Raw genomic sequence first — 20,081 nt, forward strand, 5'->3', positions numbered from 1 at the left:
TCTTTGTTCCATATCTGTGACACACACTCACTCCTCTATAATCCTTCATAGTCCTTTGACTTTAAGGCCAAATTTGTCCTATTCTCCTCACCTTGACTCTTCAACATGTTTTCTAATCTTTTTATATCCCTTCTGATTTCATAGCCCATCATCAGCTGCTCTCAACACTTAGATATTTATAGACATTGCCATTCAAGTTTCTTTTTGAGAAAAAAAAAAGTATGATTTTTTCCCCTTAGTCTATGGTATCTTGCTAAAATATTTGTATGTCCATATAGTTTTGGAAATTTTTACTATTTCATTTTCTTCTACAAATTAACAATACACCATGCTTCTGTTCTCTGCTGATGAATATCATCTCTTTGCTATAGTGAATTATGCATTATTTATCATGGACGGGCAGCATCTCTGTGGTAGGACATAGGTCCCTTTGAGTCTATGTATCCAAATTATACAGTATACAGCTGTGTTATACTGTAATCCTATTTTTGTTTTATTGAGGAATCTTTGTATTTCTTTTTTCAATGACTGTAGCACTTCACCTCCTACCATTATAGAGCAAGGGTTCTTTTTTCCACATCATCGCCAGCACTTGTTGTGGCTGTTCTCATCATGTTTACCATTTTAAGTGGTGAAGTGGAGTCTAGGAGTATTTGTAATTTGCATTTCCTTGATATGTAAACGGGATGAACACTTTTACAAACCATTTTTGTCTTGAATTTTTTAAAAATTCTTTTGTCCATTTCTTTCATCATGTATGTGTTGACTAAGAAGTTGGTGAAGACACTGTTTAATCTTCATTTCCCTCTATATATTGTAGTTTATAATCCCCTGAGTGAAAATAAGACATTAATAATTTTCTCCCCTATTTTAATGTGATATCCCCACTTGGCTGGTAGTTTCCTTTAGTGGGCAGAAAGCTTTTGATGTCATACACTCCCACTCACTAATTCTTGGTGCCTTTCATGTTAGTGTGTTGCCCCTAGCGACACGTCTTGTGTTTCTAACATTTTCCACTAAGAGTTTCAGCATTTCAGCATTAGAGTAATTCAATATCATTTTATGTGCACACCAAGGGAATATAGACGTAATCCATTCTGCATGTGGATATCTGTTCTAAATAAAGTCATTCGGGGTGAGAAGGTCCGACCACCAAATCTCACCAACCACTCAGGTCAAGTAGTGATTGTGTCTTCCTGATACTTTTCCTGAGAACTGCTGAGACTAGGCAGGGCATTGGGATGGAGTGCCTGGCTCTGCATTTATCCTTCTTACTCAACACCGGCCATTCCCGATGTGGCTTTGTATCCTCCCATGCCCCCAGGTCCTTTTACAGCATTTACTATTGTGATTAATAGGAGGTGATGACCCAACATGTGAGAGATTCAGTAAAACTACAATGGGAATTTGGTAATTATTTTTCAACTTTATTAATAAAAAAAAAACCACAACACAAATTTCTATAGTTTCTACGTTTTATGTTCCTATAGAGTATGCACTACGGTATTTTTTCCTATGTTTTCAGCAGCTTTAAATCCTGACTTTATTTTCTTAATTTGTTTTGATTAATACCTGTTTATACATATGAGATGATCTGTAATTGCAACTCTGATTTGCATCGCTTCATTGTATTCCTTTAGTTATTGGTGATGTTGAGCCTAATTTTGCTCAAATTTTGGACATTACTAAACAGGGAGGGTTTTTTGAAACTTATTCATAAACCCATTTTAATTTATTTAATGTTTTATTTTTTCCAAATTCAGATTTAAATATTCTCTTTAGGGTAGAGAGATGAGTCAATGGTTAAGAGTGCATATTGCTTTTTCTCTATGTGTTCAGTTCCTAGCTTCGATTTGTGGCACACAAGCATCTAGAAATTTAGATTTATGAGAATCCAAGCCACTGGCCTCTGATGGCATTCAAACTCACATGCAACCTCACAAACAGACAATTAATTTAAAAATCAGATTAGTTTTCCATCACTTGTTGTAAATATGATTTTCAAATATTTTCTGTTGTTTCTTTGAAATCAGTTTCATGCAAATCTCAGAAATAATGGCATGTTTTGAAAATATATTCTTTTGAAATTGGCCTAAAATCATTGGGGTTAGTAATACACACACACACACACACACACACACACACACACACACACACACACACTCATCAATCCTTTGGTTTCTTAAACTAGTTTGTCTGGGTGTAACCCTAACACTCATGTACTGCTTTAATAGACCAGGTTATCCAGAATTTCATAAGTCAGTCTTTCTCTGTCTCTTGAGACCTAAAATAAATGATGTCTACCACCACACATCCAATTTGTGGCATTCAATTAAAATAATAGACAATATATAATTTCTTTAAAAAATCATTTCATATACTTCTTTTTTCCTGTGTAACAGCCACATAAACACAATAAATCGTTGAATGTTTTATTTTATCTAATTGCATTAAGTAGTATGCACTTACAATGAATTTTCTGAACCCCTAGACCATAATAAATTTATTTCCTTTTAAAAATAGGAATGAAAATGTCTTCTAAAAACTTTGCAATGGGAATTTTTCTATTCTCACAGATTACTGTGGGAATGCTTGGAAATTCCTCAATACTCTATTCTTACATCCTTTTGATATTCTCTGGGAAGCAATTAATGCCAAAGGACCAGATCATAGGACACATGACTTTTGCCCACTGCTTGTCAATCGTGTTAAGAGGCATTCCACGGGCAATGTCAGATTGTGGATTTAAAGTATTCCTGGATGACATTGGATGTAAACTGATAATGTACATCCCCCGAATAACAAGGGGGATGTCCCTTTATGCCATGTGCCTACTGAGTTGCTTCCAAGCACTCACAATCAGCTCCAGCAACTCCAGGTGGAGGAAGCTGAAACACAGAGCCACCAAGTACATAGGTCCCTCGTGTTCACTCAGCTGGCTTGGGCATCTCTTGCTAAATATCTTGATACCAGTCAGAGTGTCAGGCCCCAGTTACATGAAAAATGCGACCAGCAGTGTGAATTATGGATACTGCTCATGGTTTGCATCAGGAGATTTTTCAACTGCATTGTATATGTTCCTGCTGTGCTTCTATGATGGACTTTGCCTGGGTCTCATGCTTTGCTCAAGTGTCTCCATGGTGAGCATCCTCCTCAGACATAAGAGACAAGTCAAGCTTATCCACCGTGCTCGGCGTTTTCAGACGTTCTCAACTGAGGACAGAGTCACACTAACTATCCTCATCTTGCTGTGTATATTTGTCATCTCTTATTCGTTTAATTCCATTGTGGTGGTCTTTAGGGTATATTGTAAATATCCAATGCTATGGGGTCTAAGCGTATTTACATTTGTAGAAAGATGTTTTTGCATATTTAGTCCCTTTATTCTCATCGCCAATATAAAGTCTAGTTCCCGCCTGTTTTCACCCTGTTGTGTCAAAATATTATAGCTTTCTTCAAGTGTGAAATGATCCCTAGTCATCTTTTATTCTAGACTATTATCGTATTGATTCATGTGTTGTACAATACAAAACCGAAATTAGAAAGCTCTAAGAATTTTTTTCTTTTTTTATTAAATAGTTTTCATTTTTACATATACATTTATGTTATTACACATATATACAATAAACTACCTACAGCAAGAAGAAACTGTAAACAATCAGGAATTACATAAATGTTACATTCTTAGTGTTTTGGCTATTTGTATTTGGCAGCCCTTGAAGAAAACATCTTTCCTATCTTGGTGCATTGAAAATTCTGAATGTAAATCAATATCTATCATATCTCATCATTATCAACTTAAAACATGTATCTAGACCTAAAAACATCTGAACCACTAAAGGACTATATTTAATTGTAAAACTAAACTATCTGGTCTTCAAGCCCATCAGAGACTTGAGAAGGAATAAAATTAATTACCTGAGTATACAGGGGCTGCAGGTTAGCAGCTTCCCAAATGAGAAGATGAAAGAGACAGTTTTCTGTCTGAGCAGTCACCCAAAACTCTCTATAATGTTGTAGCATCATCTTCATCCTCCTTGGCCGAAATATATTTAGCAGACACTGACGCCTTCTATATGTGGAATAGTGGGTAGTGATTCTGTGGGAAATCATCTGTTAGATGTGTTATTTCTTTTCTTGTTCTTCAGACAAAATACCTGACAAAAAGCAATTCAAAGAAGGAAACATTTCTTTACCTCCATAGTTTGAATCTGTGTCCATGATGGTTTTGTAGAAGCAGTCATGGAAGACGGAATTGTAGTGAGAGGATTATAAGAAGTGTGGTAAAGATACTTGAATTCCTGTGCTCAGCTATTTTCCTTTGGCATTTTTAATTAAGATTCTACATCAGTCTATAAGATGGTACAACCCTGGGTTTCTTCTCTTAATTAAACCTGTCTGAGACACCCTCATTGTCTACCAATGGTAGAATGTGAGTATCACAACTCCATATTGTCAACTTGTCACTCATACATATTATTTCAAGTATAAAAAAATCTCTAAATTGAAATTTATGTCTATATTTATGCCAAAATGCCATAGATTTTCCAACCTTAAAATGCAGTTAATCTTGAGACTATAAATTCATATATTCTAAAATTGACATAAAATCCTAACACAGATTCCACAGGTATATATACGTACACTTACATATATACTACATACAAACATCCCTATATATACACATACATACATACATACATACATACATACATACATACATATACAAATATCCATATATATGTATATGTAAACCATCAAACATTTATGCTAATGTTATATGTTAGCAATTTCATAAAAATGCTTGACAGTATATTAGCAAGGGAAGTGAATGAAGGTGAACAAAATAGGATGCCTAACAATAAGGATGCTTGAAAACCTATATAGAAGTCTATGTAGTGTGTGTGTGTGTGTGTGTGTGTGTGTGTGTGTGTGTGTGTGTGTGTGTGTGTACATGCACACATGTATTTATTTGGGCTTATTATATACAGAGTGTTTGGTTCACCTCAGAATCCAGAGGTTTCTAACTAAAGAAACATACGTTAAATGCCTGCCCTTCAGTTTTCAGGCTGAGTAATGGCGACACCCCCAAAAAAACCATACAGACTATTGACATTGGTCATGATTACCAACCAAAACTTTATAGCAAGACCTTCTCACTGAAAATACCGCATAGTTTGGAGATGGGACAAGAGAAATCAAGTTCCTGTTGTCCAATATGACTTACTACTGCTCTGCACATTCCATACATAGCACCTGAAATGCATTCAGGATGTTTGAGAAAGAAAGTCATTAATACTCATACCCAGGAGTAAGCAATGTGAGTTACAACACTACCTGTCCTAGTAAGGTATTGTAATCATGACATTGATAGCAAATCAATTACGCAATGTGCTCCTCAAGGCCCAGGACGGACAGATTGAGAACAACTGCTTTATAGGAGGCCAGGTGCTGCAAATCGCTCCAGGAATCCATGGTAAGGGACCTCACACGCCACATGGGTTCACTGAAAATCATAATTTGGCTAAATAAACATAATGTCAAAGTACCCTCGAAATGTATATATTTATACCCATCGAGAAGTGCATCACTTATAACTCATCATAGAAGTTTCTTTGTGCTATGACTGTGGACATCACATTGACCGAAGTCCAGAGAATGAATAACTCTGTAATGCCAGGCCACAGATCTATACCATTTTCTTCACTACAAAGTTCAGATCACATCACCATAAATAAGATGAAAAAATTCAAAGAGAACGATATGAGGGAGGATCAGAGAATATTTTTTTTCCTACAGGCTATGATAGGACCACTGCTTCCATGAAATTCACAATGTCTGCGGACGCCTGCGTAAGACACACACAATATTGAACCAGTCAAAATTCTGCCATGAGGAAGAGGCTCATGACAACCCAGGTGTAACTGAGAAGCTATTGACATCATGCCTGGTGGGCAGGGGACAACATATTCCATAAGATTCTGTCATGTAGTAGGTCATCCAGTCACCAGGGGGAAACCTCACACACCTACGAGTATATGAACAGTAGAAACTGACTTGAAAGGTTGCAAAAAAAAAAAAATAGAGTATATGAAGTAGAGAGCATTTGGAAATGTAAATGTAGATCTAGAGGACTTAGGAGAACAGATGGGGAGGCCTGGTGGCACTCAGAGGAAAGATAGCAGGCTACCAAGAAGAGACTTGATACCCTATGAGCATATACAGGGGGAGGAGGTCCCCTTCAGTCACAGTCATAGGGGAGAGGATTAGGGGGAAAGCAGGAGGAAGGGAGGAATGAGAGGATACAAGGGATGGGATAACCATTGAGATGTAATATGGATAAATTGATAAAATATATTTTTTTAAAGGGTGAACATAATCAAAGTGCGTTGTTTGCATATGTGACGTTCTGATAGAGTCAACGAAAATCCTATGTTTAAACAACAGTGCAAGATCTAATCTACCCCACACTCCAGGTATTTTACTTGAAGCCGAGACCATTCAAGGGACCCCAGCCTTCCTAACAGTCCCTAGATTTACCCTGTCCCATAGACTTCATATGGTACGTGACAACTTTCATGGAAGACTTCTGTTTTGGGAACCACCAGTAGGAAATGGAAACCGAACACAGATACAGAGTAACAGCAGTGTGTGCTCTTAACCACTCTCATAAAAAGAGTATTTAAATCTGAATTTGGAAAAACATAAACCATAAGATAAATTAAAATGGGCTCATGACTTGAATAAATTACCAAAAAAAAATTTTTCAGAAATTTCCAAAATGTGATCAAAATGAGGGTCAACATCACCAATAATTAAGGGAATACAATAAGGGGATGGTAATCAAAGTTGCAATGAAAGATCATCCCATACTGTATAAACAGGTACTAATCAAAACCAATTAACCAAATAAAAGCAGGAGATAAAGCTGCTGATAATATAGGGAGAATTTAACCTAGTGCATATTCTATGGTGAAGTAAAATGTCATAGAAGCTACAGAAATTAGTATCATTTTTATTAGTAATTGCAGTATCACTGAATCACCCCCATGTTAGGTCATCAACTCTATGCCCTGCAGAGTCTCAGCAGCTCTCTGAAAGAACATCATCAAGACACGATCACTACTTTCTTGAACGGTTGGTGTGACATAGTGGTGGGATTGCGTAGCATACCCGTAATATAACTTATCTTCTAATATGCAAATAATTGCTTCATCTTACTGGACACATATGTGGGAGCATTATCAGCCTTAATTTATGCAGGTGTGCCCGTCATCGCCATTATTTCCGATAAGCGAGTAATTAAACAATCTGCCTTTTCAGAAAATTACGGCTGTTTCCCATGGAAACCCTGAGTATGTGTCAACGGTATGGCATATATACCTTAGTTTTCCCATTTCTGAAAAATGAAAAATATCCATCTGCCAGAGGTCATGTTTTGGTACCACTAGGATTACTACTAGCAGGTAATGGAGTTTGGTTGTATAAAGAATAGGTAGGACATTCATTATTTCTTTGGCTTGTTGCTAAGTGATAGAATTTTTTTTCTTTAAACCTTTCCCGTTAACATCATGTACTCATGAAATTTTGAGGCTTCTTACATATATCCTATCATTAATTGGTCAATTTCTTCATTTCCTTGTCGCAGTGGACCTGGCAAACCTGTATGATCCCGAATATGAGTATATAAAATGGATAGATTCTACTTCTGATGGCCTGTTGCAAGTGTATAAATAAGGAAGTTAATTCTGAGTTATTAAGAACAAATTCAGAAGCCTATATATGCAAAAAAAATACTTTCTGCCTATAAAGAATCAGTAATGATATTAAGAGATTTGTGGAAATCTAACAAACCAGAAGGATTGCATACAATTCAGATTTTTGAACTGAGGTACATGGACTTTTGATCACCTTATTTTGTCTTATTTATAATGAGCCATCCCCAACTTGTTTGCATCAGTATATGTAGGTTCAGCTTTCTTAACCAGTATATTTTATTGCGAACGTCACTTATAACCTGACTAACCGAAACAGTATGAAAAGAGGATTAAAGAGTAACAAAACTGTAAGGATATCGGTTCTGAGGAATGATTCTACTGGCATTGCCAGCAGGATTTCTTCTTCTGGAACCTGGAGTAACCAGAACCTGGAACCTCAGCAGGAGCCCAGAGCCCCGAAGCCTTCCCTTGAGTGGTTCTCTCTAGGAGAACATCGAAGTGGAGCGATGAACAGTCAAAACTATCCCAAGTCTCCAAAGGCCCCGCCTCCAGTTCTGGGCTCATTTATCTATCTCCTCCCAGAGTCTGTTCATGGGATCTTTTCACCTGGCAACAATCAAGCTCCCACAGGAGGTGGTTTGTTTTCTAGTGGATTAACCTCACCTGTTCGCACAAGACGGTTCCAATCCCACACTTGGGATCATAACAAAAACAGGTTTATCTCTCCTTCAAGTATAGAATGTTGATGCCCCTAGAATTTGTATTTCTTTACAATATGTGGGAAAATCCAAATAGTTCTCTTTATAAACTATATTTTCGCTTCTCAGATATTTGTTATTAATTTCTCTCAAGTAATAACTACAAGCCCTTTGCCAGCCTTCATTAACCATCCATAGTGACATTGTCTCTGCATTAGTAATAAGTACTATAATCTCAGCCAGATCTGTTGCTGACAATTGTGGTGGTCTTATTCTACCTTTCACATATGTCGTCAATATTTTCTTTGTTTATGAGCTAAGAAAGTTCATTCCATGATACTATCTTCCCTTTGCATAATGCGCCCAGTGGGAGAATGAGTTGAAAGCAAAAGGACGAAAATCTAATCAAGTTTCAGGTAAATTTGATCCATGTATGCATCTTGCAGGCTTTGTTCTTTAAGAGTTAACTCTCTCTCTGCTTCAACTGTTGGACATCTGTGACTGTTTAAAGTTAAATATCCTTGTAATGTTTTGATCACATTATTTAACTCATCAGTATGTAATCAAACTGTAGGCCTCATCCAGTTAACAGGATAGGGAAAAGTTTGCTTTCTGAGTACCTACTCTGAAAACTAGTGAGCGGTCCAATAAGGGATACTATTGGAAGGTACTTCCACAGAGAATGTTAAATAGTCCAACTTTATTTCAATATTTTGTGGGGCATCGAGTGGGAATAATTCATAGGCAATTTCCTCAATCAATCACTTATCGTTACATGGATAATATTTTGATGACTGATTCTGACTCAGATACTTTAAAGAAAATGTTTAAGAAAGCACAAAGAATTCTGCTATGCTGGGTGTTATAGGTTGTTCCAGAAAGGACAAACAGTTGTGGAAAGAGCTAATCGTACCTTAAAAAAATTCTTATTAAACAAAAGAGAAGGGTAAAGACACCCAAGGACTGATTAAATAATGCTTTGTTCTATATACATACTCTTTATTATATGTGTCTGTAAAAAAAATATGTTGTTCAAAAAATAGCTACCCTGGATCTGGAGAGTTAGCCCCAAAATCATTTGTTGTGTTTCAAAATACATAATTTAGTTCCCAACATTCACTTGTTGAAGACCAGCCTTCCCAGCTGATTCTAAGCCTTTTTCTGATCTCCATAGGAAAAAGGAATATACATGGTGTACATATATACAAACATACAGGCCAGATATTTATTTGGATAAAAGCAAATATTTAAAGAAAAAAAAAACAAAAAAATTAAACAATCACTGGACATTTTACTCCTTTTCAATTCAGTCAGGAATTACATTAAAGATCTTAAAAAGTATGAGAAGCTTTAATCACAGAAATTCCTCCTTTCTATGGTATCTGTTCAAGGATAAGTGAGGTGAGTATAAGTAAAAAGTTACTGTGCTAATCACTGAAGGAAATCCTCCTGTAAGAACTCTTTGCATTGATTCTCCTAAAGAATTAAGAAAGGATAGACCTACATGTCCGTTTCTCATATATTCAATCAATAAGCTTTTATGTGCACTGTAAAATAGCCTTTAGATAAAATTGTAATTATATAATTAATTAAAGTATCTTAGGAATTGTATAAATGACTATGTACTTAGGGTGTAAAACCTAGTGTCATTTAATGAACATAAGTGGTGGGAGAAAATAAACAGAAAATATATTATAGCCTTACAAATGGGTAATGTCAGGGTGAAGCTCTGTCTGTCTACATAAGGAATCATATTTCCGAAGGATGAAAACAAAATTGTAATTTGGTGATTCTCTTGCCTCTTTCAAATAGACAAAATGTTAGTTTTATAACAACTGTGTATCCCTAATGCTGCCGACTTGATCAATGAGAATTACTACCAAATCACTTTGCCTTAATACTGTCATGAAAACAAGAAGAAATTACACAAGCAAATTAAAAAAGCTATTAGTAAGTGTTGGGAGGAAATTTATTCTACCAGACACTGATATGCTCAGTATATTGCAAGAAGCATAGATGACACAAATGTTTAATACGAAACAATGTCTAGCCAATGTTGGAAAAACAGAATTCAAGGCTTTGTTGCCCAATAGTGGTGTAATAAGTGAATCCACAAAAACCAACCCATTAACAAAAACATAAATACATACAGGCAAAATACTGATACCCTGTAAAGAAAAACAAAACTTTGGAAATGTTTTCCAAAAGAAAAAAAAAGATTGTTCCAGTTTACAAAGAACATTTTATAACAGTGGGCAGGCAAAACAGCAAACCTGTTGAGAGCTTAGAATCAGCAACTTCTCCTGGCAGTGAAAACTCCACTCTGGATAGGTATTTAATTAGTAGGTTGTGATTGTGGAAGAATCATCAGACAGACATCAGGGTTTCTCCCCTGTCATTACCTGAGCTGTTTTACATGATCCCTTCCCCCTGGCCCATGTTGTAGAAATTTACCAGTAGAAGTGAACTGACAATCCACCCACCAGCTGAAGCCCTGTACCTCCTTTTGCATAGAATTCTTCAAATTTGCTTCCTTCCCTTCTTACTGTCATTACGGAATCAATTATTGGAAAAGTCAATCTTGCCCTTTTGGTATCTTCCTGTGATAAAATTGCATTGCAACAGCACCTGTTACCAAACAGTACTTGCAGTACAATTAAAAAGTCTAAACGGGGCCAATGAAATGGCTCAGAGCTTAACAGCCCATAGCTCCAAATCTAAGGATCTAAAATTCCATCAAAGGGATCCATGAGTTGAAAGGAGAAAACCAACCCCGACACAGTGGAGTAGGTAAGGGGAAGCCTTTCTGCAACACTGTGATATTCTGGTCATTGTTTTCTTTGAGTTGGAACTTACTGTCATGTCAAATAAGCTAGATTCTTTCATTATTAGCGTACATTGGATGGAAAGGTGTTTAAGTGCATAAAAGTGGTTGACTTAGAATTCTCATGACTGAGTTTGGATCTAAAGACAAAGAAAAACTCAGATCCAAGAGCTGAGGGGGATCGCTCAGTGGTTAAGAGCCTTTGTTACTTGTTCAGATGACCCAGGTTCAGTTCCCAGCACCTACCTAGCAGTTCACAACTGCTGTAGTTCCTGATCCAGGGGATATAAAGTTTCCTCTGATATTCAAGGGCTCCTTAACAAATACAGTGCACATATTTTCATGGACACACACACATGAAATAAAATAAATTAACACATTAAAATAAAAATTTGAAAATCCGGTTCAGAAGCAGAGATATCTGTCATGTCATCTTCCTAAGCAGTGCGTAGAATGAAGAGATGAAGATTGATGTGAACCTCGGAGTCACGTTGCCTGGGGTACAAATTATTGAACAAGAGAGACTGTGTCTCAGAGAGGTAGAAGGTGAGGTCCAGCAGCCCTGCACGGAAGTACCCAAAACATATATAGGACACAAAACCACACATGAAACAAACCACATGGGACAAACATGGATGCATCAACTTTTATTTGACAATGGGAAATTAGATGTGTTACAAAATTTAGGCATTTTGAAGACCTTAGTGAAGAAACTTAACAAAGTCCTGGGAACTGGAGATGCCTTGATTTGCTCTTCTCATATCCAGAGGAACTCCATTAAAATAACCCTCAGGAACAGTCATAGGGGAGGGGAATATGGGAGGGAGGGAAGAATGGGAGGATACAAGGGATGGGATAACCATTGAGATGTAACAAGAATAAATTAATAATAATAAAAAAAAAAGCTAACGCCATTTGTTTCAAAGAACACCATCCAAAAAAGTAAAAAAGGTTCCACAGACATGGAAAATAAATAAATAAATAATAAATAAATAAATAAATAAATAAATAAATAAATAAATAAATAAAAATCACTCTTATCTCCAGACTCAGGCTGTTGCTCTCTCTGTATGATGAGAAGAGAGTCCTTTTCATTTCCCTGACTACTAACACCACTATTCACTTTAGTAGCTGTCCAGTAAGCCTTGCAATCATCTTTATTGTTTTTATTTCCTATGGAAATAAGACAGTCTATGAAAACTGTACCCAAGAAGCAACCCTCCCACAACAGCCCTCTTCTGCCCAATTTCCACACTAATTTGTTGTCACTAGCATGTCTTGGGAGATATGTTACAGGATAGTTGATCCCATTGTGAACTGCAAAATCCCTTCTTTGATCCCATGGTGATCCCTCTGGATTGTGGACTGTAAAAACATGCCTTTTTGTTTTGTTTTGTTGTCGTTGTTGTTGTTGTTTTGGCATGCTTGGACCCTTAACACACCTTTAATCCAAGAACGTTCTGTTTATTTTAAACAGGCGATTAAGGTGTGGCCCAGCCAGCCCTGGCACACACCTTTACTCCGGGAGGCTTCTGTACAAAGGATTTAATAAAGTTAACCCTAGGTCAAGAGGCAGAGCAAGAAACCAGCTGACGGGGATTAAGGAACAGGAGGATCTGTGAGCTGAATGGTATTTAAGACAGTGTGTAGAAGTAGAAGCTGTTTGGTTCCTTAGCTCTTGGGCTTTTAGCTTTTAGCTCTTTAGCTCTTCAGCTCCTTAGCTCCTTGGTATTTGGCTTTTTGACCAGAAAGCCTTTGGCCTTGCATTTTGTTTGTTTGTTTGTTTGTTTGTTTGTTTTGGCCTTTTACTTCTGGGCTATAAGCTGAACTAGTGAGCCTTTTGGGCCCTTTCCATTAGGACATGAGATGAGTAGGAAAGTCAGCTGAGTGCTTTCTCTGCCTCTCTGAGATAGCATGTTTTCACCCCAGAATCTGAGTCATTATTGGTAAAATAGAACATTTGGGATTTTCATTTAAAACCACAGGGATATGTAAGGTTGCCCTTGCATTGTCTTGTATTGGAGTTGCTGCTGATTGCTGTTGTTTCCAAAGCTGAAGATTTCCTTAGAGGGCATACATACCCTTAGAAAAGAGGGTTTCCCATTCCTGCAGGGAGACTTAGATATTTAAAGAAAGCCAGATATTCATGGTTAATGAATCTGTGGCTGACAGAAAACCTGCTCTCTACCTGTTAGCACAAGATCACTGAACTAAGGGTTAGCTAACCTCTCTGGTCCACCACTCACAATGTTATCCTGGCATTCACTAGCTCCGCTCTTTAAAGTCACTATTCACACTGTGTTTGAAAATGTCTATTTTATTTCCTGCTCTCAGAAAAATCCATAAATCCCACCTAGACCCCCCCTCTTCTCCTAATATCTCTGTGTTTATGAATTGTAGTTTGGTTACTATTTACTTAATGAATAATATCTAATTATAATCAAATAAATATATTTATCTTTTGGTTCTGAGCATGCTCACACTAGATGATTTTCTTCAAGTTTCATCCATTCGCCTGCCTAATTTCGTTATGTCACTCTTTTTAAACTTACGAGACATACTCCATTGTGTAAATGCACCACATTGTCTTTACCCATTCTTCTTTAAGAAGGACTGTGTTATTTCTAATACTGGCTATCATGAAGAATGCCTAAGTGAACCACTTTGAGAAGATGTTCTTGTTTTAGGATGGATCATCCAGTGGCACATGCTTAAATGCAATAGTACGCCTGGATCTTGAGATAGATTGAATTCCAAATCTGGAAGGCTTCTATTATATTATTTTATGCTCACCAACTCATCTCCAATCCTCCCCTCCTCCCCCACTGAACTTTAATTTCTTTCTCCTTCAAAAGAACAACAAATGCAAACAGAAAAAAAAGTTACAGAAAAAAATAGAGAGGCTAATGTGTGGAGGACAGTTATTCCTGAGTGTGATGCCTGCCACCCTCAAGTAAGGTTGATATACTTAAGTGTCATTTCATTGAAAAGAATTGCTTTTTCCCTAGCAGGTTTAAGTTGGAAATAGATTCTTAGCTAGGGATTGAAATTTAACAAATTTTCACCATACATAGAATAAAACTAGAAGAAAATGGGAATGGATGAAGAAAAAGAATGCAGGACGTCTTAAGATCAGAAATGATGACACCTCCAGAAGTTCTTTTGTTGTACAGGATCATTTTATCTACTCTGTTTTTGTTGTTGTTGTTCAATAAGAAGCTGAAAATTGTTCTCTCAAGATCTATAAAGAATTGTGTTGATATTTTCATGGAAGTTGCATTCCGAATCCATAGATTGCTTTTTGATAAGATGCTAATTTTTGCTACTTTAATCCTTCCAATCCATGAGCATGGGAGATATTTCGGCCTTCTGATATCTCATTCAATTTGTTTCCTCAACAAATTCTGTCGTGCACGAATTTCACTTGCTTGGTTAGAATTACACCAAGATATTTTATATTATATGCGGCTATGAGAAGGATGTTGTTTCCTTAATTTCATTCTCAGCCCATTGTCATTTGTATACAGGAGGGCTGTTGATCTTTTAACCTAATTTTGTATCCAGTCACATTGCCGAAGGTGTTTATCTGCCACAGGTGTTCTCTTAAGATTTGTACAATCACTTTGTAAATAAATCTGGCAATTTTTCAGAAAACTGGGAATAGTTCTACCTCAAAACTCAGCTGTAACACTGCTATGCCAACAGATGATCCGGCATTCAACAGGGATATTTGGCTAACTGTGTTCATACCAGCTTTATTCATAATAGTCAGAAGCTGAAAACAATCCAGATATCCCTAAACCGAGAATAGATAAAGAAAAAATGTGTTATGATAAGATACACGGGGCTATTTATATTTTCTTGTATCTGTTAAGGCTATCTTTTTTTTTTATCAAGTATGTGGTCAGTTTTGTAGAAGGTTCCATGAGGTGCTGAGAAGAATGCATATTCTTTTTTGTTTGGGTGACATGTTCTGTAGATGTCTGTTAGGTCCATGTAATTCATGGTGTCTATTAGTTTCATTGTTTCTCTGTTTAGTTCCACGATCTGTCCATTGGTTAGAGTGGGGCGTTGAAGTCTCCCACTATTAATGTGTGGGGTTTGATGTCTGATGTAAGTAAGCTTCAGTAATGATTCTTTTATGAATGTGCATGCCATTGCATTTGGGACTTAGATGTATAGAATGGAGAAGCCATCTTCATGGATTTTTTCCTTTGATGACTTTTCCTCATCATTTCAATTAATTTTGGTTGAGAGTCTATTTTATTAGATGCTAAGATGGCTACTCCACATTGTTTCTTAAGTCCTTTTGCTTGGAAAAAATTTTCTTCCTTTTACTCTGGAATAATATCTGTATTTATTGCTAAGGTGTGTCTGTTGTATGGGTCGGATTGATGGTCCTGTTTTCTCATTTATTCTGTTAGCATGTGTCCCACCTCCATCTCTATTTGATGCACCATGGTTTAAAGCTAGATTTCAGCAACAACAGGCACAAGAGAAAAAACCTACAAATTCATGGAAACTGAACAACTTTCTATTCAATGACCACTGGGTCAGAGAAAAAAAATAAAGAGATAAAGAGTTTTTTTAATTCAATGAAAATGAAGGCACAACATACCCAAACTTATGGGACAAAATGAAATCAGTGTGAGGAGTAACATTTACAGCACTAAGTCACTTCATAAAGAAATTGAAGGTTTTTCATACTAGCCATATAAATGCTCACCTAAAAGTATAGAACAAAAATGATGCCAGGACAACAAAGAGGAGTACAAAGCAGAAGATAATCAAATTCAGGGATGAAATCAACAATTTAGAAACAAACAGAAAAACAAGAAGAATTAAAAAAAAACAAGGGATAGTTGTTTGAGAACATCACAACATACACAAACCCTAAGACAAATGAATTAAAAAACAATAACACAACAACAGGCACTGAGAAAATTTAAACAATCATTAGGTCTTATTTCAAAAGCCTATATTCAAAAAATTTGGAAATATAAATAAATTAATGATTTTCTTGATAGAGTGCACTTACCAAAGTTAAATCAAGATCAGGTAAACAGTTTAAATAGCATTACAACCTCTAAGGAAATAGAAGCAGTCACAAAAGTCTCCTAACCCAAAAAAGCCCTGGAACAGATGGTTTTAGCGCAGAATTCTACCAGACTCACAAAGAAGAGCTAATACCAATACTCCTCAAACTATTCCACAAAATAGAAACAGAAGAAACTTTGCCAATATTCTATGAAGAAACAGTCACACTGATACCTAATCCAAACAAAGAATCAGCAAAGAAAGACAAATTCACCATATGAACATTATGAATATTTATGCAAATATACTCAAAATACTGAACCCCCAAAACACATCAAATACATCATCTGCCATGACCAAGTGGGCTTCATCCCAGGAATGCAGGTGTAGTTCAACATAGGGAAATCAATCAATGTAATCTACCATATAACCAAACTGAAAGAAAGAAAAAAACAACAACAACAACACATGATCATCTCCTTAGCTGCTGAAAAAGTCTTTGACAGAATCCAACATCCATTGAGGTGAAAAGTCTTGGAAAGATCAGTGATACAAGGCACATACCTAAATATAGTAAAGGCAATCTGCAGCAAGCCTATAGCCAGCATCAAACTAAATAGAGAGAACCTTAAAGGACTGGCACTGAAATAAGGAACAAGAGAAAGCTGTCCGCTCTCTCCATATCTCTTCAATGTAGGGCTTGAAGTCCTAGCTAGAGCAATAAAGACAAATAAAGCAGATCAAAAGGATAGAAATTGGAAAGGAAGAAGACAGAGTATCATTATTCACTGGTGATATGATAGTATACATAACTAGCCCACCAATTTTTACCAGCAGACTTCTACAGCTGATAAACACCTTCAGCAATATGGCTAGATATAAAACTAATTTAAAAAATCAGTTGCCCTCCTGTATGCAAAAGACAACCAGGCTGAGAAAGAAACTAGGGGAGCAGCACACTTCACAATAGCCACACCAAAAAAAAAAAATCATAAAATATGTTAATGTAACTCTAACCAAGCAGCTGAAAGACTTGTATGAAAAAACTTCAAATCTCTGAGGAAAGAAAATGAAAATGATATCAGAAGGTAGAGAGACCTGCCGTGCTTGTGGATAGGTAGGATTAACATAGTAAAAATGGCCATTTTAACAAAGCAATCTATAGAATCAGTGCAATCCCTGTCAAAATACCAACAAAATTCTTTACAGACCTTGATAGAACTTCATATGGAAAAACAGACAATTCCTCTACATCTCCCTCAAAAGTTCCATTTGTTGACATGTAGCATTTCTACATATATCATACATATATTTTTTATCTCCTATGTGGTAAATATCTTAGTTATTTGGGATATGCTTTCTTTAAGTGACCAGAGTACCCCAGATTAGACACATTTTTTTTCTTTGCAGAAAAAGAGAACTTTTCTCCAAGGGAAAGTTATTATAAATGATGTATGTTAATAATGTTAATCTTCAGGAGAAACCATGAGGCCAGCGGTATATTTTCTAGAAAAACTGAATATACGTAAGTAGTAGATTTAGACATAATTAAAATATTTTTATGTATTTTCTAGAAACTGGATGTTACAAGCACTTGACATGTAGCTATTAGATATTCATGAAGATACTCATGTGTGTAAAAGGAGCCAAATGTGCCACAGGTCTGTTGTGACATTTTTAATTACTTTTAATTTTAAAGCATGTCCTGTTGTACATACTAATGGGTTGCATTATGATACTTTCATACATGTGCATTACGTGATCATGTCGTATTTGTCCTTTTATTATCTCGTCTATGTCCCCCTTTCATCTTGAAGCTGGTGAGCTGGCTCAGTGCTAAAAGCATGTTGTTACCATCCAGAGGAAACAAGTTCAGTTCCAAGCAACCATGTCAAGTAGCCATGAGACCCAGACACAGCCCATCAAAGACAGATAGTAACTCCACTTCCAGAGGATACAACATGCTTTCTTGCCTCTGTGGGTTATAGGTATGCATGTGGTACAATACACACACTGAAGCACATATAGCTACACAAAATTAAAAAAAAATAAAATTCAATCCACCATCTTGGGATGGAAATGAAGCTTTCTGCTTAAGAGTACTGATTACTCCTCCAGAGTACACTGAGTATACCTCTTACAGTGAGAGGTGACTTGAAACAATCTGTAACTCAAGTCCTAATGGCTGAACACCCCTTTTGACCTCTGAATGTATAAATGTGGTGCACAGACATGAATGCAGGAAAATACATACATGTAAAATAAGTGCATGCAGACACACGCACACACACACACACACACACACACACACACACACACACACACACACACACACAGAGGACCTGCAAGTCTTTTCTTATCCTTCATATAAGTTTCTTAGATGTATTCTCCTGCTCGTGAGTACTTTTCTTGTGGTGTCCTAATAATTGGTATAATACAGTGGATCCACATATTTGAAAACTTCTCTCATTATTGGATAGTAAATTTTGTAAGAAAAGTGTAATAATAAAATGACTAGAAATCAAACAACATGAGGCAGAAGTCAGTTATAGGGTGCTTGGTATTTTCCAACTGCCTGAAACCTTAATATTATAAAACAACAAAAGAATATGCAAGTCAATAAGAAAAGATAAATGACCAAAGATTATGTCAAAAATTAAAGGGGGCTATCTCTTAAAAACAGCAGGGCAGAAATTGGGTACAAATAGAATTGTGGATAAGAACGAAGGGACAGAATATGGAAAAGAATATTTCTGGAAATATAAGTACACTCTCTTTCCACAGCACTGGACCTTTAGAGTAGGCCCTAAAGATGATCAGAATGGAGGAGAATGAGTAAGAAATGACAAATGTGCACAGCAGGATGAGAATAGTTCGGGTGGCTCTGTCCTCACACGAGACTCTCAGAGAGCGCTGAGTACTGTGGATATGCCGGACTTGTCTCTTGTGTCTGTAGAGGATACTCACCATGGAGACGCTTGAGCAGGCCATGAGACCCAGACACAGCCCATCAAAGACAGATAGCAAGAGCATGTAAAGTGCAGTTGCCATATTGCCAGAGGCAAACCACGAGCAATATTCGTAAGTCACCTTGTTAGTCACATTTTTGTTGTAACTGGGGCCTGACACTCTCGCTGGAGTCAAGCTATTTAGAATTAGGTGCCCAAGCCAGCCGAGCGAGCAGGAGGGACCAATGTACTTGGAGGCTCTGAGTTTAAGTTTCATCCACCTGGAATTGTTGGGGTTGATTGTAATTGCTTGGAAGCAACTCAGTAGGCACATGGTATACAGGGACATCCCCCTTGTTATTCGGTAAATATACATTATCAATTTACATCCAGTGTCGTCAAGGAAATCCCTGAATCCAAAATCGGACATTGTCTGTGGAATGCCTCTTGAGACGATAGACAAGCAGTTGGCAAAAGTCAAGTGCTGTATAATAAGGTCTTTGGGCGTTAAATGCTTTCCACTGAATATCAAAGTGACATAATAAATGAGAATGAAGGAATTGCCAAGCGTTCCCACTGTAACATGGGAGAAGGAGAAAATTCCCATCACCAGGTTTGCAGGGTTCATTTTTATTCCTATTAGAAAGGTAAATAAAACCGTTATAGCTAAGAGATCCTGGAAATGCATTATGAATGTTCAATAGTTTATGAAATGAAGTTAAATAAAATATCCACCACGGTATTGTATTTATATAGCTCTCTCACTGAAAAAGAATGTTTAATGGTTTTCTTTCAATATAAATTAGATATTCTCTATTATTTCAATGGCTTGGAAAATATTGGCTACATTTAGTAA

At 36.6% G+C, this 20,081-nt stretch overlaps 2 protein-coding genes across 2 annotated transcripts; one reads left to right on the top strand and one right to left on the bottom strand.

Annotated features, from left to right (window-relative positions):
• Positions 1-2,525: 2,525 nt before the first annotated feature.
• On the top strand, positions 2,526-3,449 carry LOC311591083 (vomeronasal type-1 receptor 4-like; the record flags this gene model as incomplete). The annotated part of the gene is made up of 1 exon (XM_084770452.1): positions 2,526-3,449. One exon carries the CDS (start codon positions 2,526-2,528, stop codon positions 3,447-3,449), a length of 924 nt encoding a protein of 307 aa, XP_084626578.1.
• A 15,501-nt stretch (positions 3,450-18,950) lies between these two features.
• On the bottom strand, positions 18,951-19,832 carry LOC311591084 (vomeronasal type-1 receptor 1-like; the record flags this gene model as incomplete). The annotated part of the gene is made up of 1 exon (XM_084770453.1): positions 18,951-19,832. One exon carries the CDS (start codon positions 19,830-19,832, stop codon positions 18,951-18,953), a length of 882 nt encoding a protein of 293 aa, XP_084626579.1.
• Between the last annotated feature and the right edge of the window lie 249 nt (positions 19,833-20,081).

The sequence above is a fragment of the Acomys minous genome (genome assembly GCF_964271855.1).
Source record: "Acomys minous genome assembly, chromosome: 20".
Lineage (NCBI taxonomy): Eukaryota > Metazoa > Chordata > Mammalia > Rodentia > Muridae > Acomys > Acomys minous.